This window comes from Sminthopsis crassicaudata, chromosome 3 (assembly GCF_048593235.1).
Source record: "Sminthopsis crassicaudata isolate SCR6 chromosome 3, ASM4859323v1, whole genome shotgun sequence".
NCBI lineage: Eukaryota > Metazoa > Chordata > Mammalia > Dasyuromorphia > Dasyuridae > Sminthopsis > Sminthopsis crassicaudata.
In genome coordinates, this window is record NC_133619.1 from 610,400,986 (window position 1) to 610,424,630 (window position 23,645).

Here is a 23,645-nt window from a genome sequence, read left to right on the forward strand (position 1 = left end):
CATACTGTTATTAACAGAACTAGAGTGAGCCCTAGGGACTGATCCCCACATTTTACACATCAGGAAACTGAGGCCCATGGGGGAGAGAGGGAATACAAGTGCTCAGAGCTGAGGCCTCCTGACTTCCTATGTAGGGATCTTTCAGCCTCATCATCACATGGAGAAGGCCCAGCCTTTTCCCCCCATTCATTCCATCCTGAAAAGCGGGTCCCCACAGGGGCCTGTATTTCCTGTGTTGAATGGGGAAAGCCCTTCATGTATAAAGCTTGAAGTGCTGTGGGAAGCAGAGCAATGGATTTAAATCCAGGTGATCTGTTGACATTCATTAAGCTCTTGTTGTATGACAGACACAGCACTAAGACTTGGGGATGCACGGATGGACTCTCCTGAACCTCTGGGAACCTGTGGGCTCCCATTTATTGTCTCATATGCAAAGTGGGGATGAGCTTGGGACATTAAATATGAGAGCCTAAAGGACATTTGAGTTTAACCAGTCCAGTCCCTTCTTTTTACAGATAAAGAAACTGAGGCTGGATGGGGAAACAGCTTCCAAAGGCAAAACAGTTAATAAAGGTGGAAAAGAGGAGGGCAGGTTAGGAAGGCCTTTGGACAGTGGAGTAGGTTATAGGAAGCTCCTGGAGCTTTTTATGGGGAGAAGCTCACATTTATATAGTGCTTTAAGGTTTGCAGAGCTTATGGGAGCCTCCCACCAACCACACAGTGTAGCTCCTATTGTAGTATTATACGAGTTTTATTGATGGGAAGACTGAGGCTCAGAAAAATCTAAGTGAACTCTGTTAGGCACATGCAGCCCTTTCTGTCTACAGGGTGACTGTAGACAGTGCCAGACTTTGAAGCCCAGAAATGAGTTTCATTCCTCAGCCCCTGACCCCACTGACCCCAGAATCTAAGATTTAGAGTTGAAAAAAATCTTCTAGGCCAATTTCCTCATTGTACGAGTAGGAAAAGCTAAAGTGACTTGTCTGGATCCAGAACCAGGATGAGTTGAAGTAGGAAAGATATGTCCTGATCCTTGAAGGGGACATTATGTATTCTTTGTTTCCATCTTTGAGCCTCAGGTTCGATATCTGTAAAATTAAGATAAGGATACTTGAATTTCTATCCTAGTGAGGAAATTATTTTGTTGGGGTTTTTCTTCAATAATTTTTTTTTCAAATATGTGTAAAGATAGTTTTCCACATTCATCTTTGTAAGGCTTCTGTTTCAAATTTTTCTTCCTCTTTTACTTCTCCCCTCCCTAAGACAACAAGCAATCTGATATAAATTAAATATGTACTATCCTTTTAGACATATTGAAGAAATTATTTCGTAAACAAAATCCCAGAATCTGGGTTGAGTCTCAGATGTCATATCTTTAATTTTGAAATATTTTCATTAATCTCTCATTTATTTACATTTCTTCTATTTCCAAAAATATCCTCGCTCTCTCTCCTAATCAGTCCATTTTTTGGTAACAAAAAAGGAAAGGAAAAAGGAGGAAAACAGTCCAGCAAAATTAATCAACACATCCACTGAGTTGGCAAGTGTATGCTAGGTATCACACCCTTAGACCCTAACCTCTGTGGTGAGGGGAGGAAGCTTCATTTTCCCCAATTCTTTTTCAGACTTAAGCATGGACATTATAATTACATAGCATTTTGGGGTTTTGTTACTTTTCATTTACATTATAGTACATTGGGTATATTATTTTCCCCACTTCCTAATCCTGAGGTTCAGAAAGAGAGATGACCCACTATGACCCAAATTGTTAGAACTCAAGTTTTAACCAAAATCTCCTGACTTCATGTACAGAGCTCTTTCCAGCACACTCTGAAGCTCCATAAAGACCCGTAAAAATTGTCTATTGTTCTGAACAACTCACCAGACTGGTAAAGTGGGAAGCAAATTTGGCTTCTTGACTTTAAGGAACTCTGAGAGAATGAATGTGTTGCAGTGGGAAGAGTTTCGAATTTGGAGTCAGAGAGTCTAGGTTGTAATCCTGACTTTGGATGAAGTGCTTGTGTGACCTTGAACTCATGACCTACCGTGTTTGGACTTCAGCTTTGTCCTCTGTAAATTGTAGGAGCCTCTTCCAGCTCTATCTCTGACCAATCCATGAGCAAACAACAAGTAAACTTCTAGTAAGAGTCTACAATGTGCTAGCACTATGCTAGGCTTGGGAATGGGAAGACCAAAGTGAGTGCATACTCCCTGCCCTCACGGAGCTTAGATTCTTCATATGATCATATGAAAGGGCTGCAATATAGGTCCTTATAGGGTACTAAATGTGATTGTTTGCACCCACTTCCTCCTTGCCTTGAAGCTTTCCCCCACCCCAGATCACCCAGAGACCACTTTATACACCAGAAATAGCAAAAGCTAGTAAAGGACTCTCTCCTTGAGCAATTACCTGCTAAGTAACTTCAGTATAAGTCTTAGCTTTCCAACAGAGAACCTGACACAAACTGGAGCCCCTGAGCTCCAGTGGAAGTTTGCTTATTTAGCTTTAAAATATGACTTTAAATGTTTGGATAGAAAAGCATCCCACTGATATTCCATAGAGAAAAGTGGGAAAATGCCTGTTGCCAAGTCTAATGTATTATTGGGATGTTTTTTTTTGCTCTAATTGCTTTTTAAATTTCCTTTTTTAAAATAATAATAGCTTTTTTATTTTTCAAACCACATGCAAAGATAATTTTTAACATTCACTCTTGCAAAACATTGTTTTCCATAGTCTTCTCCTTTCCTCCCTACCTCCCCCTTCTTCTAGACAGCAAGTAATCCAATATAGATTAAACAGGGCAATTCTTCTAAGCATATTCCCATATTTATTGTTGCACAAGAAAAATCAGATCAAAAGGGGAAAAAAATAAGAAAGAAAACAAAAAGCAAGCAAACAACAATAAAAAAGTGGAAAAACTATGTTATGATCCACATTCAATCCCCATAATTTTTTCTCTGAATGCAAATGACTCTTTTCATCACAAATCTATTGGAATTGACGTGAATCACTTCATTTCTAAAGTATTATTGTTGAGTCATTTTGGTCACGTCCAACTCCTTGTAACCCCATTTCAAGTTTTCTTGGCAAAGATGCTAGAATGGTTTGCCATTTCCTCATCCAAATGATTTGACAGATGAGGAAACTGAGGCAAAGGATTAAGTAACTTGCCCAGGGTCACACAGCTGATAAATGTCTGAGACCAAATTTGAACTCAGGACTCCAGGTCTATGCACTATGGCATTCCCTAAGATATATTAGACTCTTATTACTTGAGATCCATGAGATTTGTCAGTTGCCAGATATGTTTATAAAATAGCCCAGAGGAGCAGAGGCAGATTGGTATAATGTAAAGAGCAATGGTCAGAAGCCCCGAGTTCAGGTTCTACCTTTTCTATTTACTAACCATGTAACCTTAATCAAGTCACAGAAGCTCGTTTTCCTCATCTATAAAATAGAAGCAGTAGTGTGGAATGGTGGCTAAAAACCAAACCAGAAGTCTGGATGTCTTGCTTCCAACTCTGTCCCTGGCCAGGACATTTAACATCTCAATATACTAGAAACTTCTCTAAAATTGTTACCCAGAAGTTGCCCATCTGCATTGGTGGAATTTTGACATTAGGATTTTTCAATGCCCGTGTAATCACAGGTCCAGACACGAAAGAAAATACTTTAATCACTTACCTCATGGGATTGGTGTGAGGATCAAATGAGATGATAATGTGCTTACCAAAGCCCAAGGCTGATGTACATCTAAGGTTTTCTTGTCACGTAAACTATGGAAGAACAGCAGTGATTTCCATTTAAGTAATAACTCTATTTTCTATAGTACTTCAAGGTTTGTAAAACACATTTCTAGGGTTCTCATCTGTAAAAGTGTGAACAAGTCGCCCTGGATGACACAGTCAATAAAGTACTGGATCTTGAATCAAGAAGACATGAATTCAAATTCAGCCTCAGACTTTTACTGACATTGTCACCCTGGACAAATTTCTTAACTTTACAGCCCCAGTTTTCTCTTCTGCAAAATGGTAGTAATAATAGCCCTTACCTCAAATGGTTGTTGAGAGGATCAAATGGGATATTTGTAAATCGCTTTGCAGACATAAAGGGCTATATACATGATAATAATTATTATTACTAATTATCTTTCTACCTCTAGGAAGAGCAAGCAAAGTCATCTGACCAAAGCCAGATGAACTAAACTGAATGAACTGAACAATTCCTTCTACAACATGCCAGACAAATAGATCTCTGCCCTTGCCTAAAAGACCTTTCTTTAAAGGAAACAGGACAAGGATGGAGGAATGGGAGGGGAGATGAGACATCATTTAGGGATGTGGGGACTTCCTTCCACCTATGGGATGTTTCTCTTTTTGACTATGTCTGTGAGTTCATCAGCTCAGGGAACTTCCTCTGACAAAGTATGTCAGTGCTTTTTCTTTCTCTTCATTCAGCTTGTTGTCCTAGATAATTGCCCAAAGGACTGAGAGATTCACTGATTTTCCCAGGATGGGTTTGTAACTAGACTTGGACCTTGATTTTTTTTTTAATTTAGTATTTTACTTTTTCTTAAGTTATATGTAAAAAAAACAATTTTTCCATATTGACCTTTGCAGTCTTGTGTTTCAGATTTTCCCCTCCTTCCACCCACCCTTTCCCCTAGATGGCAAGCAATCCAATATAGGTTATACATGTTAAAATATATAACAGTCATTTAAAAAATCTTGAATTCCACTTTGTACACAATAGCAACAAGATTATACAATGATCAATTCTGATGGATGTGGCTCTTTTCAACAGTGGGGTGTTTAAGGTCAGTTCCAATGGTCTTATGATAGTGAGCCATTTGCACCCAGATGGAGAATTGTAGGGACTTAGTGGAGATCACAACATAGTATTTTCACCTTTTTGTTTTTGCTTGTTTGCTTTTTTTTCTTTCTTATTTTTTTTCCTTTTTGATTTGATTTTTCTTGTCCAGCATGATAATATTATAGAAGAATTGCACATGTTTAACCTATATTGGATTACTTACCATCTAGGAGAGAGGGTGGAAAGAAGGGAGAGAAAAAAATTTGGAATACAAGGTTTTGCAAGGGTGTGTGTTGAAAATTATCTGTGCATAGGTTTTGAAAATAAAAAGCTTTAATAAAATAATAATAATAATAAAAACCTTGAGTTCCAGATTCTCTCCCTTCCTTCTTTCCCACCCCCCAATGAAAATGCAAGCAGTTCAATATGTTATAAATGTATAGTCATGCAAAAGAAACATTTCCTTAATAGTCATGTTATGAAAAAAAACATAGATAAAAAAATCCACAAGAAAAATAAAGTTAACAAAGTATGCTTCAATCTGTATTCAGACACTACCAGTTTTTTCTCTAGGGATGAATAGCATTTTTCATCATAAGAACTTCCGAGTTTTTTTGTATCATTGTATTGCTGAGGAAAGCTAAGTCATTCACAGCCAATCATCTTATAAGGTTGATATTTTACTTTATACAAGTATGTCTCACTTTGCATCAACTCATGGGAGTCTTTTCAGGTTTTTCTGAATCTTCCAATATTGCTGTTATTTTATACAGAGTACGTTTCACTGTGGATCAGCTCATGGAAGTCTTTCCTGTTTGAACCTGGATCTTCTTGACCCTAATCCTGGTTCTTTCTAACACAGACACAGCTCTATGTTGCTGTGGTGAGAACATTGGAATCAGGAATTGAATTTGACTCAGCTGCTTACTAGTTATGTAACCCTAGGCAAATCACTTAATCTCTTTTCACCTCAGTTTCCTTGTCTGTAAAATGGAGCTACTCATGGCATCTACTCCTTTGGGCTGTTAGGAGGATCAAATCTGAAGACACTATATAAATGGTAACTTATTATGATTACTCCAGGCTGGTTTGTGCTCCGTTTCATGATGGGAAAACTGAAGTAGAGACGATGTAATGTCCAGCATCAGGGCTGGAATTCCAGCCTGAGTCTTTTGGGAACTCCATCCAGCGTTTTTTCCATTGCTCCAGAATCAGTTGTTATTTCAAAGGTTCATTGGAGCGCCTCTTGTTTTATCTAAGGTCTGTTAAAAAAAAAATAGCAAGGGGGGAAAAAACACTCAGAGAATTTACTTAATTCACAAAGCAGGCCCTCAGAGGGCTGCTTTCCTCCAACAGTTCATATTTATATGATTACTGCCTTTTACTAACATAGAAGAGAGATTAGAATTGTTTTTTTTTTTTTTTTTTACCCCAGAGGGTAGAAGTGGGTGGAAATTGGTGGGAGGTAGAATTTGGATCCATATAAGGAAATACTGCCTAACAGTAAGAACTGTCCAAATGCAGAATAGAATGGACTACTTTGGGAGGTAGTGAGCTCTCTACACCGACAGTCTTCAAAGAAGAGCAGCTGAACATGGAGAAGCCAGGGAAATGGTTTCTTCAGATATGTCACAGTCTAGATTTTATATCTCCTATTTGAAAGGCGGTGATTAAGCTCTTTTACAAAGTTTTCTAAAGCCCTCTTCTTCTGGAAGACCTATAAAGTGGAGAGAATTGCATTGTTGACCCAATTTTAAGATGAAGACCCAATTTAAAGAAAGAATTATTTTATAGATTAGAAAACTGAGGCCTCTGAAATATTGTCACTTGTCCAAGGTCACAGAGCTTGGGGTGGGATTTGAACCCAGAGTCTCTGATTCCAAAGACAAAAATTGTTCTTCTGTATCTCTACTGCCTTCTGTCTCTCCCACTTTCTTTCCTATATATGAGGCTATCGTCACTGGTCAGGGAAAAGAAGAATGTGGAGAGATTGTGATTCCATCATCAGAGGTTTTAACCTGTGTCTCAAATAAGTCTCTGAGAGTTGAATGAGGAAATGAGGAACAGAGAGAGGTTAAGTGATTCTATTAGTATCACATAGCTGCTGCTTAAGTTTCAAAGTTGTCTTCTTGTCTCTGAGCTCTTAACTCTCTTCACTATGTCATGCTATGTGTAAAAATGTTTGTAGCAGCTCTTTTTATAGTGGCAAGGAATTGGAAATTGAGTGGATGCCCTCAGTTGGGAAATGGTTGAATAAGTTACAATATTTGAATGCAGTGGAATATTATTGTTCTATAAGAAATGATCAGCAGGCTGATTTCAGAAAAGCCTGAAATACTTACATGAACTGATGCTGAGTGAAATGAGCAGAATCAGAACATTGTACAAAGCAATCACAAGATTATGTGATAATCAACTATGATCAACTTGGCTCCTCTGAGCAATGCACTGATCCAAAACAATTCTGTTAGACTTAGGATGGAAAATATCATCCACATGTAGAGAAAGAACTATGGAGATAGAATGAGGATTGAAGCATACTATTTTTATTTTTTTCTTTCTCATGGTTTTGTCCTTTTGATTTTTCTTTCACAAATGTCTAATATGGAAATGTGGTTTAAAAAAAAAAAAACTATGTCATGCGGTCTCTCTACCATGAATTCGTTTTATAACATTCTATTGTTATTCATTACCTCCATTTTCAAATGTATCCCTCTCTCGACTTCCTTCCATAGAGCTATCCTTTATTCCTTATAGAAAAAAAGAAAAAGAATTCAGCAAAAACTAACCAACATATTAATCAAGTGTAACTATAGACCCCCATCTCTGCAAAGAAAGGAGAGAGATGTATTATTATCCTGTGGTTTTTTTTTTCCTATAACTAGTTTTTGAGTCTAAAGATCAAGGTTCAAATATTGATTCTGCTATTTTCTAGCAGAATTCTCTTGGGCCAGTAATCTTACTCAATTTTCCTCTACTGCAAAAGAGGGGGGGAGGAATTAATAGTTGTACAATTCATCTCAGGTATTGTGGGGATAGTCCATTGTAAACCTGAAAGTGCTACAAAATTATAAGTTCCTACCACTAACTATATAAGTAGTTGTAGGCTTTAGAGAAACTTAAGAAGGAAATACTTCTTCCCATTTTCAGGGTAGAGACACATTGAGGTTTGCAGAACTCAGGTGGTCAGGGGATGCTTCCTTTGAAATATAGTCTGGGGCAGGAAGCCAGACTTATTTGTTTATCTCCATAAGGAGTTGTTAACTATATAGGTATATTCTTTATTAACCTCTGTTCCAGTGAGAAAACCAAGGCCCAGAGAGATGTGACCTTTTCAGGGTCATGTAAATTGTTAATAGCAGTACTTACATTAAAACTCAGGGCACCAGCTTCAGAACATATTTTTCATTGTGTCAGTCTCTGGATACAGCGTCCAAAAAGAATCCTTTCTTCCTTTAATGGTCAGAGATGAGAGGTGTATCGTAAGACCTTTCCCAGTTCTGAATCTTTTGTTCTAAGGGCCCTCCCAACTCTCACATCCTCTGTTCTAAGGACCCACTTAGCTCTGACGTTTTAGGTCCTAAGAGTCTTCCCAGGTCTAACATTCTGTGTTCTAAGGGCCCTTCCAGTCTGACATTTTCTGTTCTGAGACCCCTCCCGACTCTAACTTTCCATATTCCAACATCCCTTCCAATACAAGCATTTTGTGCTTTAAAGCCCATTCTAACTAGAAACTTGTCCAGCTACATCCTACCTGATTTCTAAGGAGAGAGCATATCACCTCAGGAAACATGGTCACATTTCTTGACAAGGATGTATAACTATAATTAGAAAGTACTTATTGTCTCTAGGCTATAGGTTCCACAAGGAAGCTTTGTACCTTCCCTAGGGGCTAGTCTAGTGCTCTGTACTTTATGGGGACTAAATAAGTGTCAAGAAGTTAGCAGTCATTTATTAGTCACTTACTGTGTGTCAGTCATTCTACTGTAGCACTGAGGATACAAAGAAAGACCAAAAAAATGGTCTCTATCCTCAAGGAGATCACTTTCTAGTTGGGGAATCAGCATGTAAGGAATTTGGTCCATACAAGATATCTACAAAATTGATGGCAGATTATCTCAGAGAAGTAGGAGTTATTGGCTTGGGAGCCTAGAAACAGCTTCCTTTAGATGATGGAACTTAGGCTGAATCTTGAAAAAAAAAATACTTCTTAGGCGTCTTGTCTTAAGGAAACATAGAGCCAGGATGATGAGGTCTAAGGTATAACTAAAAGAAAATTGGAAAGGTGGGAAGGCACTAGATTGTGAAGAATATTCAGTGTAAATTGAGGACTTTCTAGTTGAACCCAAAGGTCATTAATGGAAGCTCATTGAAGAGGGACAAAGGTATGTTTTAGGAAAAAGCACCTTAGCAGCTGATAGAAGATGGATTGAGCAGTGGATTAAAAAAAACAAAACTTAATTGATTAATTAGAATCTGAGCTAGATAAGAATTATAATCATCTTTTTACAGATAAAGAAATTGAGTCACTGAAAAATAAAATGACTTAGCAGAAGAGGTTAGTTCAGACCCAAGTCATCTCAACTTTCTTGACAATCTATTGACTGTTGAAACTCAATCTTGGTATGGTTATGGTATATCTGAGCCTGAGTCTGGCCTCAGCATTCACAATGATGATGCTCAGCAAATTCCCACCTCTTCCCCCAAACTTGATTTCCTCATCTCTATGGATGATCATTCTTGATTTAATTGCTTCCTGGATTGTAGGGAGGACAGTCCTTTACAACTCTAGAAATAATGCTCTTCATGCTCTAGAAATAAACCTTTACGTATTCTGGAAACTAAAGGGAGCCCCTGCTATGGTTACTCCCTTGGGGTATCTTACCTGTTCCTCAGCCCCATCCACATGTTCCTACCTGCAAAACATGTTTATGCTCCAAGGCCAGCTTAGTCAAGCAGTTACTTCTGTAACTAAATATTTATCCTCTTATTAGTGTATTGTTCAGTGGTCTCTGAAAACCCTGGGAAACCAAAGGGTTGGGGACAGGTTCCCACCCAGGGCCAGGCTGGTAATGAGTCTTGCCTAAGGGAGAGTCAGGGGCAGTTCTCATTCACCATCTTTGCTCCTTGGCATGGTGTGCTAGCGCACCCTTTCCCAAAGTGGATTGGGCAGCCTGCCACCTATCTACTTACTAGATTCCTGAACAGCCACATTTGCTGTGATCAAGACTCGTTGTTTCTGAAGTCTTCTCAGAAGTCTGGACTCGAGTACCTGGGAGCTGAAGTGACCTCTGAATACTTAACAGCAGAGTTGGAGGGGCCTTAGATCACAAAATATCAGAGTGGAAGGGGTGACAGAATTAGAAGGGACCTAAGAACACAGAATCAGAACTGGGAGAGGTCTTAGAACAGAACATCTGCTAGGAGAATGTAAGAGCTTGCTGGAACCTTAGGACACAGAATGTCAGAACAGGATCTTAGAACATAGACAACTAGAGTTGGAAGGAACTTTGGAACACAGAATATCAGAACTGAATTTCAGAGCCGAAAGGACCCTTAGAATATAGACTATAAAAGCTTGGCTAAACCTTAGAACATAGACACTTCGGACTAGGAAAGACTTTAGAACATATTGTTACAGCTGGGAGGGACCTCAGAACATAGAATGTCAGAACTAGGAGGGACCTTAACATGTAGAATGTGAGAGCTTGGTGAGACCTTAGAACATCGAATGTCAGAACTGGAAGAGATCTTAGAACTTAGACTCTTAGGGTTAGGAAGGACTTTAGAATCTAGACTGTTAGGTTTTGGAAGGACCTTAAAATATAGACTGTTAGGACTGAGAGGGACCATCTTAGAACACAGTATACCAGAGCTAGAAGAGGCCTTTGAATGGCAGACCTAGAAAGGATCTTAGAAAGAACAAAATGGCAGAGCCGAAAGAAATCTCAGAGAACATCTCCTCCAATATCCTCCATTTGCAAAGGTGTAAACAGGGTCCTAGTTCACTCAGTCAAGAAATGTTTGTTTAGCACCCGCTCTATGCAGGCACTCGGGGATATCAGTACAAAGAATGAAACAATCCCTACTCACAAGGAAATTATATTCTAATAGATATTGAGCTATCTGCCCCAGATCACTCACTGAGACATTGGAAGAGCCAGGACAACAGCTGGAGTCTCCTGACTCCCAGGCCAGAGACCTCTCCATAATTCTGTTCTTTACTGTTGTATCTCTTCCATCTCAAAGACTCATGCATCTGAAACTGGTCTGTCCTAAGGCAATGGTGATTTAGAGGGACTGGGGATAGGGGGACCTGGTATGACCAAGCATGGCCAGCTAAAGCAGCCGCCTTTCTCCACCCTCAGGGTAAGAGCCTCCATCTCCATATTCATTTACTGTTGGGGACCAGCCCAGAAGCCAGCTGTCTCTTGCCAAGCCGTGTGTGCCAGGAGATAGAGGGATGTTGCAGAGGTTAAAAATTCTATTTTCAAATCCCCTAAGCATCGCTTTTCCTGGAACTCAGAATTTTTAATTTAATTCTGACTTTTCCTAATTTAATTTCCTTGGGTATGCCATCTGTTCAGGTTTAAATTTATCCCAGCTCAGTTTAGACAGAGGAGCTCAAATCCCAGTTACTGCACCTCTAGTGGTGACACCATTGACTCAAGGTTGGAGAAAAATGAGATCACCTTGCTTTCAAAAGGCACTTAATAAGTACATTTTTTAACTTTTGAAAAACTCTACTTGTTGAATTTTAATTGAGTTTCTGGAAGAGTACAAAGGCTTTCCTTACAACAAGCCTTGCTTGAGGGGATATAGTTGTGAGTGTTTTTTTCAGCATTTTACAGATGAAGAGACTGATGTTCAGAGAGGAAACTGTGCTAAGGGTCACAGGATGTCAGAGATGGCATTAGAATAGAGCCCTTCAAGGATAGAATTAGATCCTGCATTTTTCAATGCTGTACCTTGGAGAGCAGAGAAAAGGACCAGATCTTTTCAGCTCTTTGTTAGCAGATAGTTTCCAGTGGGACTGAGCAATACCTGCAGGGAGGTCACTGACTGCAAGGTTAAGAAGTGGGGATGGGGGCAGCTAGGTGGTGCACCAGCCCTGAATTCAGGAGGACCGGAGTTCAAATGTGGTCTCAGACACTTAACACTTCCCAGCTGTGTGACCCTGGGCAAGTCACTTAACCCCAGCCTCAGGGAAAAAGAAAAAAAGAAGAAGAAGTGGGGATGATTGGATGGAACATTAAAGACAATAATTGCTTACCTTTCTATGTCATTTGATGATTTATAAAATGTTACCTTTCCCTATGAGGAACTAGGAGCACTATTATTGTAGACCCATTTTACCAACAGTGAAACTGAGAAAGGAAGTGGTCTTATAAGATAAATAGTCCAAATCTATGTCCAGTGCTTTTTCCAGTATGCTCCTGAGACAGTAGGGGAAGGGAAGGGAGAAAATCAGAGAGTGAGCAAAGAGCAAATGATTGGGATTAGAAGGACCTCCCTAGGTCACTGCTCAGTCCCACTGGAGTGGTTTGCTATTTCCTTCTCCAGTTTATTTTACAGATGAGGAAACTGAGGCAAACAGGATAAAGTGGCTTAGCCAGGGTCACACTGCTAGAAAGTGTCTGGGAACACATTTGAATTCAGGAACATGAATTTTTCTGACTCCAGGCTCAGTGCTCTGTCCAGTGTGCCATCCAGCTGTCCCAGTAGTAATAATGATCAGTGCTATTTAAATACTAGTCTAAACTTTTTAAAGTTCTTTGTATTTGCCTTGATTTCAAAACAATCCTGTGAGGGCTATATGATCACTTCCTTTTTACAGAAAAGGAAACTGAGGTTCAGAGAACCTTGCAGTTCAAGACAATAAGCAAAAGAGTTGGATTCCTGCCTCTAGCTCAGACTACTTTTGCTGCCTCTATAAAATTCACTGATGAGTTTCAATATAGAAGAACCCAGTATAGTGCCTGGCATGCAGTAGGTGCTTAATAAATGTCGATTGAATTGAAGAACTCATTGCTTCTGGAACAAAGGGACCAGACTTGTTGGAGATTTTGCAAACAAGTGTCTTTACTTAGTTCTACTTCTTCAGGAGGTTCTTCTTTTGGAGTTTTTAGTCCTATGTTTCAGTTGATGGGAAACTAGTCAGTTCCTCGTGGCCGGAGGAAGGATTATACCTGTATAACCTGTATCAGATTGTTTGTAGTCTTGGGGAGAGAAGAGGGAATAGAGGAAGGGGAAAATTTGGAATATAAAATCTTAATAAAAAATTTTAAAAGCAGGAGGAAGAGGTGAGGCAGTGTAGTGTAATGGGTAGGAAATGACGATAGAACCGGGTTCAAGTTCTAACAATGTTGGCTTTTTAATCCTTTGTTAGAGATCCACTTCTTTGTGACTCCATTTGAGGTGTTCTTGTCCTAGAGGAGCTGGCCATTGCCTTTTTCCAGTTCATTTTACAGTAAGGAAATTAAGGCAAACAGAGTGGTATAGCTCCAGATTTGAACTCGGAATGTAAGTCTTCCAGGAAACTAACTATGGACTAAGTACTTCCTGGCTGGGTCTCTGGGCTCTATGGGACCACCTTGCTGCCTCTGTGTGATCCAAGAAAAATCATTTAACTTCTCTCTCTAAGATGTTAGGCCAGTCTAGTCAAACTAATTTAATAAGCACCTACTCTATACCAAGTACTGTGCTAAGCACCAGGGAGCAAAGAAAGGCAAAAAAAAAAAAAAAAAAGTCCCTAACATTGAGGAGTCACCATACAAAGGGCAATATACAAACAAGATATGGACTGAGAAAACTGGAAGGGACTAGCATTAAAGAGAGTTGGAAAAAGTGGGATTTTATTTGGGACTTACAGGAAGCCAGGAGGTAGAGATGAGGAGGGCAAGGACTTCAGGCTCGGAAGCAGCCAGAGAAAATGACCAGTTTGGGGCATCTTTGGGAGGAGGCCAATGTCTGGATAGCAGAAGATGGTGGAAAAAGACTGGTAAGGGAGGGGGGGCAGGTCAGAGGATTAAGTTTTCTCCTGGGGGTAATGGAAGGAATAGGGGATACAACTCACAGTTGCTAGCTTAGTGGAGGGTGGACTGCAGGGGGCAGAGATCTGGGCGTGGAGGTGGCAGGGAGGCCAGTTCCACCCTTCCCTTCCGTCAGGTGGCACCTGCTGGCAGCCTGGGTCAGAGAATTCACCAGACATGTACTGAGCACTTAACTGGGCAGAAGTCTATGCTAAGCCCAAAGCTGCTGCTGGCTTTAAATGAACTATGGTCCCTGTTTTTCAGGAGTTTCCATTCTAGTAGGTTTTGAGAGGAGATAAGGCACCAGGGCAGGTCATGATAAACATTCTAAATAAGGGCATTTAAAAGGCACAAGAAAAATTTGTAGCTGAGGTCCCCGGGAACAGTTATCTTACTGAATTGGAAGATCTAGAAGATCATAAGGGGACTTCAGCTGTTTTGAATCTCTGCTCTCAGATGAAGAGACTGAAGACCAAGATCGTGTTGATAATGAGGGGTAGAAGCTGTGGATTCGAATTCTGGCAGAGCCTTTATTTCTGGCCCCAGTAAGAGATCCCGTTTGAGCTGTGATTCGATAAGGAGGGTGGAGGGCATGCATATGAAATAGAATGAGTGAAGGCAGGCAGGTTAGGAAGTGCAGGGCATTTGGGGGCACTCGGGGCTGACCTGTCTGGCGTAATTCTAGAGTATGTGGAAGGGAGAAACAGGAGAAAAGGTGTGGAGTGCTTCAAATGTCCCAGAGAGGAAGGTGGACTTTTCTCAGTGTCAGTAGGGAGTGCTGAAGATTGTTGAGCTAAGGAGTTACCCTCTTGAAATGTATAAATGACAGTAGTCTGAGTGCGTGTACAGGATAATTGGAAGAGGCTGAGGGTTAGAGACCAGCCCTTCGGGGTTCTCTGGCAGCCTCCAGCACAATCACAGCTGATCAGGATGTGCCCGGGATGCCAGGACAAACAGCTCTGTTTTATGTGGCTTGTGCTCCTAACTGGTGGCTTTTAAGCCGTCCCTCATTTTTATAGCTTTCTTCAGGCCTCATATTGCTAGTGCACAAATGTTTCCCTATGTCCTTGTGGCCTTATGACTTGGAGAGAAGCCCCAGCTTCCACCGCAGCCCCGAGGTAGAAGAGGCTAGACCTTCTTGGGCCTTCATCCTTAGCCTGGCCCCCAGCAGACCTGCAGAAGGGAGGTGGGCTGCTGATCTGCAGGGAGTAGAGACTCATCCTCCACTTCCTCCACCATTCACACTCAAGATTTACCTTGAACTTTTTTGGGCCCAGGTCTCCTAATTTCACAGTTGAGGAAGGAGACCTTAAGTGAACGTCCAAAATGACCCCCGTTTGCTTCCATCACATAGCTGGTAAGCTGGGACAGTCCCTGAGTATCTCTGGGATGGAGCCCCGCAGATGCATGTGATGGGGACTCGGCCTTCCAGCCGACTGCCGGGTGCACTTCCCTTAATTGTGACGCCCTTCCTGTTTAGTTCAGTCAGTTTGGCTGGTGATTCTTGGGGATCTGATTAAAATAGGCTGTTCCCCCCACTCCCCTCCTCTCCCCTCTCCTTTCTGGTTCCTCCCAAGAATCCAGATCAGTGATTCTTGGGTAAATTCAGGATCATCTGAAGGAACGGGGCATGATTAGCCTGGGAAGAAGAAGATATGGAGGGAATCATGAGAGCCATCTGCAGGTACTCAAAGGGCAATCTTGGGGAAGGAGCCATTAGTGATTTAATTTGGCTCCAAAGGATTGGACCAGGGTGGGAGAAAGGAGGGTCAAAGCGAAAAGGAGCTCAGATTGATGGAACCAGTAACAATAATTGTTACTGAATTAACAGCCAGCCCAGGGTGGAAGGAAGGGGCTGTCTGAGACCTAGTGGCTCCCACTTTACTGATTATTTCAGTGCCTCCTTAGAAGGATACACACACAAACACAGATGCACATTTTACTCAACCAGGAAATGAGAGAGAAGGGAAAATTAAAGAGAGAATAGATTAAGGGAGGGACACAGTGGATTGAGTGCAAGGCCCGAATCAGGAAAATTCATCTTCTTCCCAAGTTCAAATCTGACCTCAGGTATTTACTGTCTGTGTAACCCTGGTCAGATCACTTTACCCTGTTTACCTCAGTTTCCTTATATGTAAAATGAGTTGGAGAAGGAAATGGCAAACCATAGTATCTCTGCCAAGAAAACCCTGAATGGGGTCATAAAAATTTATACAGGGACTGAACAACAACAAAAGATTAATGGAGCGATTAGCCTTAAGTAAAACAAACTCTTAACTGAGGCCGTATAAACACATTTATAGCTCTATTTTCTGTGGCAAAGAATTGGAAACTGAGAGGTTGTCCATCACCGGGGAATGGCTGAACGAGTTATGGTATATGAATAGATTGGGATGTTATCGTGCAAATGAAAGGGATGATTCCAGAGAAACCTGGGAAAACTTATATGAACTGAGGTAAAGTGAAGTGAGTAGAATAAGGAGAATAATTTGTATACTGATAATAATATTGTAAAGATAATTTCAAAAAAATCAAATCTGTATTATAATCAGCTGTGATTCCAAAGGCCTGGGGGTGAACATCCCCAAAGACTTAGAGCATGGAATCTACCTTTTTATTGGTGGGGGATGGAAATATGGCTAGGATAGAAATTTGTTATGCTTGACTATACATACATGTTCATAGCTAGTATTTTGTTGTTGTTTTTTTTCTCTTTCAGTAGGGGATAGGGTGAGGCAAAAGTTAGGGATTAGGGATGGGGGAATGTCAGATTTTTGCTGGAAAAAAAATTCTTAATTAGAAAAAAAAGTTTCTTCCCCCAAAGAATTGGCTGCACTCTGATAGGAAGGCAACATGTACATAAATGGGATGTGTACAAGTCACAGGAGAGGCCACAGTGAAATGAGAGCTGATGTTCTACCAGAAAGGCCTGATCTCATGTCCTACCTTGACCCATGCTGGTCTCATGACTGGGCGAGTCACCTCCCTTCTCTGTGCCCAAACCTCACTGAGACTTTCACTTACAAAGGTGCAGACCTGCATTGGTAGAAGGGGTGCCCTCACCCTGGAGTTTCTTGTATTACTGAAATCACAGGGCCCTCTTTCTATTCCTATTTCTTCCTTTATTGTTATTCAGTTTTATCCACCATAGCACACCAGGCCCTTTTATCTCCCACCATCTCCCAAAGTCTGTCCAAACTCAAGTTTATTGCTTCTATAATATTACCTATTAATCCCACCCTCTGCCATCCCCTTCTCCTTTTGCCTATAATCTTTCACAAGATCAGGGTCTTTTCCAGTGAGTCCCATCATCTCATTTTGTAGCCAAAGTATTTAAGCTTCAACTTCAATATTTGACCTGACAGTGACTAACTCAAATTAATTTCTTTAAGAATTAGTTGATGAAGTTGGGAGGACCTGAATTCAAATCTGTTCTCAAACACTTAACACTTCCTAGATGTGTGACCCTGGGCAAGTCACTTAACCCCAATTGCCTTAGCAAAAAAAATAATAATAATAATTATAATAATTGGATGATTTGACCTCCTTGCGTCCAAAGGACTTTCAAAAGTCTTCTCCACAATTTGAAAGTGTCCATTCATATAGAGTAGATGGAAGCTACTCTATATTCAGCTGGGAGTTAGACCTTTTCCGCTATAAGAGTTTATAGCTCTGTACATTAAATTCCTGCAAACATTAAGTGCCTACTATTTGCCCAGCTTTATGTTGGACACTGGGGGAGAGAATAAATTTATTTAAACAATGGAGGGAGGGGAGGGGTTACACTCCAAGTGCAAGTGACTCTAAAACAAATTTTAGTGAGTTAGTTTGGGGCCTGTGCTTTCTGCAGTGTTGGACAGCTTGTTTTTCACTTAGGGAGTTATGGGGGGGACTTGATGTTAAATGATTTTTCCAGGATCTGAGGCCAGACTTGAATTCACATCTTCCTGGCTTTGACTTATTCCGCCATGCTGTCTCTCATATGAAATAATACATGGCAAATGCATAATGTAGAAAGAAAACACTTGATACAGTCAAAGGGGTATCAGGAACAATGGGGCTTTCTGGGATGATGAGAGGGGAATAATAGTTAATACTTCCTTTACAGTCCTTCAATATTGGGAGTGTACATATTAATGTTCCCATTTTGCATATGAGAAAATATCCTAGGAGACCACAGAGTACATTGGAACTCACTTGCTAACAAAGTGACCCTGATTAAAGCATCATTTAACTTTTCTAGGACTTAGCTTCCTCATCCTTTACATGGAAGGGACACCAGATTTAGAATCCCAGGTTGTGGATTCAAATTCAGCCCTGCTCCTAGTGGGACCCTGGACAGATCACATAATGTTCATCAGCCCCAGTTTCCTCGTCTGTAAAGTGAGGTTGGTCTGGATGGCCCTTCCAGTGCTCAGACTACAACTTTGTAAAGCTGTGGCTCTGAGAAATGGCAAGCCCGGAGTTGCCCAAATCTCTGTAGCCTTCACCAGACCCTTGGACTCCCAGGAGACAGTTCTTGGCCCCTGACTCCATGTGGATGCAGCAGGCCTTGCTGGAATGTTCCCTTAAAAGGTTCAGGGTCCTGCCCTTTCCTGGACTTGATGATGGAAGAATTAGAGAAAGTTGTCTTTCTCCCCCTCCCTCCCACCCCCACCCCATATCGAGTGACACTTTTAAAATACACAGACCCTCCTCAAGCTTAGCCGCTGGCATCCCTGATGTTTGAGTAGCCAATCTGAGCCGTGGATCAAGGGTGGGGATTTCTTCACTGGATTAGGGCTAATTCCCTGAGAACCAGACCCACCTGAAGGCGGAGAGCAGCCCAGATGTCTCCCTGGCATTGTTCCCACCAAGCTGACCGAGTCCTCCACCGTGATGGCTGGGTGGGGAGGCTTTTGTTGGTGGGAAGGAATCCGAAGTTAATTCTTCCTCCTCCTCCTCCTCCTGCAGGTGAACTTTCGAGGTTCCCGGAACCGGAGTTGCTGGGCCGAGAGAACCCACATCGAGAAGCGCCTCTCGGTGGTGATTGGCCTTTTGGTATTGGGGCTATTGGCGTCCCTGGCGGTGGTGGTCTTCCAGTACAGAACCAGTAAGTGCTAGCTGGACCGGCCCTGTCCTTCTGCTTGTCCTTTCCTTCCTGCTTTTGGCCGAAACCAATCTTGGGTTCTGAGGAACAGGACCGAAATCCTTTAAGCTCTCTGGGGCTCAGTTACCTCTTCTGTAAAATAGAGGCCTTTTAACTCAAAGTCTTTGATCCTGCAATTCAAAAAAGATAAGAACTAGACTTGTTATTTCTTTAGCATAGGGAACTTTGAGATGAGGAAAATCCCTCCACAGGTACAGGTTGGAGCCTTCTCTGGAACCACAGCTGTAGTTCACTGTGGGTCACAGCACAATAAATAGATTTTAAATGTCAAAGTCCTGAGCTGGATGCTGGGGAAGATGTGACAGAGTCCTTGCTCTTAAGTCTGCAATCTAGAAGGGCAGAACGATCTACATAAAGGATAGCAGGATGGGTGGTTGCCAGATTGGCCATAAAAATTATGGCTTCAGAGCTGAAGGGGTCCTTAGAGATCATCCACTTACTCTGCCCTCCCCGTTTCATGTCCAAGGAAACTGAGAAAAGTACACTGATTTGCCCAGGATCACACAGGTGCTAAGTGTCAGAAATAGGACTTGAACTCAGATCTTTTTTACTCAAGAGCTATCTTTTAAAAATCTGAGGGGCAGCTAGGTGACGCCGGGGATAGAGCACCAGCCATGGAGTCAGGAGAACCCAAGTTCAAATCCAGTCTCACTTGATACTAGTTATGTGAACCTGGGCAAGTTATTTAACCTTGGAAAAAAATCTCCCTCTTGGATTTAAATCCCAGATCTACCACTAATTGCCAGTGTAATTTTGAGCAAATGGCTTAATTCTTCTGAGCCTGAATTCCTGGTGAGGAAACTATATCTGCCAATCCAGATCATTGTTAACTAGCCCTGCATTTAGCTTGAGAATTGCCTGGGACAAAGAGACTCATGTTACCAGAGTCAATCAGTAAGCATTTATTAAGCACTTACTGTATACGAGGCATCATGCTAAGTCCTAGGAGTACCAAAAAATGAAAAAGACAGTCCCTAAAGCTTACAGGCTTTATGGGGAAGATAACAAGTTAATAGCTATGTATATACTGTATAGTAATATTATACTGTGTATAGATATAAAACAATATATATATATATATATATATATATATATATATATATATATATATATATATATATATATATATATATATATATAATATACTGTATAATAATAGTAAATAGGGAATAAATTAACAGAAGGAAGACCCTAGACAAATGGGATTAGGAAAGGTGGAAAGAAGGCAGGATTTTAGTTGAGACTTGAAGCAGAAATGAGAAAGGGAGAGCATTTTATGCATGGGGACCAGTCAGAAAAAATACCCAGTATCAGGTGATGAAGGGGCAGGGCTAGCCTCAGAACCAGAGGGATTCAGAGGCCAGGTCTCCCTGATGGGAGATCCCCCTACCACACCATCTTCTCCTTCTCATTGTATTTATCAAGACATTGCTGAATGCACCACAGCCAGGGGGCCAGGGCCAGCCTGAGCAGACCCGTGCTTTCTCCTCAGCTAAGTAGGTGAGGAAGGTAGCCTGGTGTTCCTGGCCAACCAAACTGGTTACCTAGTGAGTTTTGGCACCAGCCATGTCTGAGCAAACATCAAGCCCGTCAGAGCAAATCCTCTGATTAGCCTTGAGGTCCCCACCTATGAGTTATGTCTAGGCGCCTCTGTACATATTTGTTCATATTTCAGAGGAATCCTCCCTGGCGTGGACTGCAGGTGCCTTTACAACCTGAACAGCAAAATAAAGAGCAGGTTGTTTCTGAAGATTTTCTCAAGCTCTCCAGAAAGGGGCTGACCGGGTCAGTGTTTAAGGAAGGGAGGGAGAGAAAAAGGGGCTGAGAATGAGAATATCCGAGTTCTCCTCATGGCCTTCTCCAAGGCCATCTGTGTGTATCAGCAGGCAAACAAGTGCTTTCTCTGGTAAGAGAGAATGAATGCCAAGAAAAACAGACGGAGATACAGGGAAAGACAAAGAATGAGAGAGGTGGGGGAGGAGAGGGAGGGAAGAAGAGACAGAGAAGAGAGATTGAAAGAGAAAAGGAGGAAGAAAAGGAGGAAGGGGGAGAAAGAGGAAGAGAGAGGGGAAGGAGGGAAGAAGAGACAGAGAGAGAAGAGAGATTGAAAGAGAAAGGGAGGAAGAAAAGGAGGGAGGAAGAGAGAGAAGAGAGAGGGGAAGAAAGAGGGAGAGGGAGAGGGGAGAAGGAGGGAAGAAGAGAGCTGGAGAGAAAGAAGAGAAGAGAGATTGAAAGAGAAAGGGAGTGAGGGAGAGAGAAGAGAGAAAGATTGAGAGAGAGACATTGAAAAAAGGAGAGACAGAGAGAGGAAAAAAGACACAACCTCAGAGAGAGGGGGAGATTCAAAGAGACAGAAAGATTCAGAGAGATTCAGAAAGAGAAAACTATTGAGATGTTAAACACGATGGTATAATGAAAAGACTTGGCTCTGTATCACACTAGTTGTATAGTGTTGAACAACTCACTTCCCTTCTGACCCTCATCCCTAAAATGGACATAAGAAAACTTTCCCCCTCCAAGGGATATTTTTCAAGAGTTCTGGAAATGGGAGGTATTAGCCTGGAAGGCTAGATTCCTGAGATATGAGTCTTTCCTGGTGTTATGGAAATCCCTCCTCTTTGTCATCAGAAGTTAATAAGCTCCCAGGTCACCTTGTAGAGCCCTGAATGGCTCTGTAGATACAAAGGGAGAGGAGGCCAGCACCTGCCAACTCACACCCTCCTTTTCACTCCCAGAGGCCTATTAGAGGGTCAATAGTCCTTATTGCTCAAGGAGTTGTAGCCTCCACCCTCTGCTACTTCCAGGACAAACAGCCAGCATCCGATTTGTAATTCACAGTTACAAGAGCTCTCACTGAATCCAATCTGTACCCTTCCTACCCTCTCTGACAAGTGGTCATCCATCCTCTGCTTAAATACATCTAGTGATGGGGAAACAACATGAATCAAGAGAGCCCATTCTAATGTAAGACACATACTTCTAATTATTAGGAAGTTGTTCCCAATATTGAGATTAAATCAACTTTTCCACCATTTAGGATTACTATAGGATCAAATATTTTGAGCTGGAAGTGATTTTAGTGGACAGGTAATCCAAGAATTCCGTATTTTACAGATGGAGTTAAGTAATTTGCCTAAGGTTGTGCAAGAAGTAAATAGAAGGGGCAGCTAGGTAGCACAGTGGATAGAGCACCAGCTCTAAAGTCAAGAATACCTGAGTTCCAATCTGGTCTCACACACTTAATACTTCCTAGCTGTGTGACCCTGGGCAAGTCACTTAACCCCAGGTGCCTCAGCAAAAAAACAAAAAATAAAGAAGTAAATAGAAAAGGCAGGATTTGAATTTAGTTCTTTGGTCTAAAAAATCAACAGCTATTCAGTTGCACCATAGTACCTTGGACCTCATTTTACAGGTGGGGAAACTACAGGTATGGGGAGGGTAGGTGATTTGCCCCTGGTCACATACCCAGAGAAAAATACATCAAAGTCCCAGGACTCTTGGAGTATACAGTCTTGGAGGAACCAGATATGTGAACAGTTAGCAATATGTCAGAGAAAGTGTTTGAGTCCCCAGTTTAGTTCTCTATCTGTTATGCTGTGCTATCTCCCTCTCTCTGTCTCCCCTCATAAGTGGCCATCCAGTCTGAAGGATATCTGTGGGTTGGGGATGGAGAAAACTACCTCCTGAGGCATCCCCCTCTACTTTTGGACATCTCCAATGGTTTAGAAACTTTTTCTGCCATCAGACTGAAATCAGCCTTTCCCGCTCTCACTTACTGCTCTCTGATCTGTCCTCTGGGGCAAACAGACAGAGCTAATTCCTTTCCAAGTGCTAGTCCATGAAATATTTGAGAATAGCTCTCATATCATCCCTGAATTTTCCCTTCGGTTCCTTTAATAGCTCCTCAGATTGACGTTATGTCAACATCCATGACTCACTGCTCTGATTTCTTAAGAGGAAAAACTAAAGAGACCGAAAAGGATTATAGATTTAAAGTTGGAAGGGATCTTAGAAGCCATTGAGTCCAACCCCCTCATTTAATGTACTCAGAAAACAGAAACAGAGGTTAAATGATAGTGTCAGGTGGATTTGAATCTACGAGGGTGTTATGCTCAGGGCTAAGGTAGGAAGGCAGACAAACAGACAGACTCCTTGGGCTCCAAGCCTCCAACCTTGACAAGGCTTTCTCTCCTTTCTGAGTTGCATCTGCAGCCCATTATACAGCTTCTCCCAAGTAATAAACTTAGATTTACCCATGAGACCATATAAGACTCTGCCCTAGTATACAATATAACTGAAGTATTATAACAGCAATTACCTGAATAAACAGGAGATAATGGTTTACTGCCTATCTACTTTGCTAGATGCGCTTGGTTGATCAGATTAGATTGTCTTTGAGGATAAAGGAGGACTGAAATGTCATTGATTTAGAGCTAGCAAGACTTCAGCCACTGCATATTCTAGTCCCCCTCATTTCTACAGAAGTGAAAATGGAGAAAAGGAAAGGGACTTATCCATGGTTATACAAGGTATAAAAACAAATAAATAGGAAAGCTTACAGATCCAAGTCTACTGACTGGTTTTCAGTAACACTTTTCAACTATATATAAAGTATTGGGTAAGTGAGCATATAGCATATAGCATATATCAA

General features: G+C 41.4%; 1 protein-coding gene across 3 annotated transcripts in view; it reads left to right on the plus strand.

The window, feature by feature from the left end:
* Nucleotides 1-23,645, plus strand: part of ECE1 (endothelin converting enzyme 1) — a 169,472-nt gene that overhangs the window by 85,512 nt on the left and 60,315 nt on the right. For 2 of the 3 annotated variants that reach the window (XM_074305974.1, XM_074305972.1), the window contains exon 3: nucleotides 18,799-18,937. In XM_074305974.1, the coding sequence (XP_074162075.1) occupies nucleotides 18,799-18,937 (139 nt within the window). Of the gene's footprint in view, nucleotides 1-15,460; nucleotides 15,530-18,798; nucleotides 18,938-23,645 lie in introns of those variants that run through there. The other variant, XM_074305973.1, reaches the window with a different exon arrangement.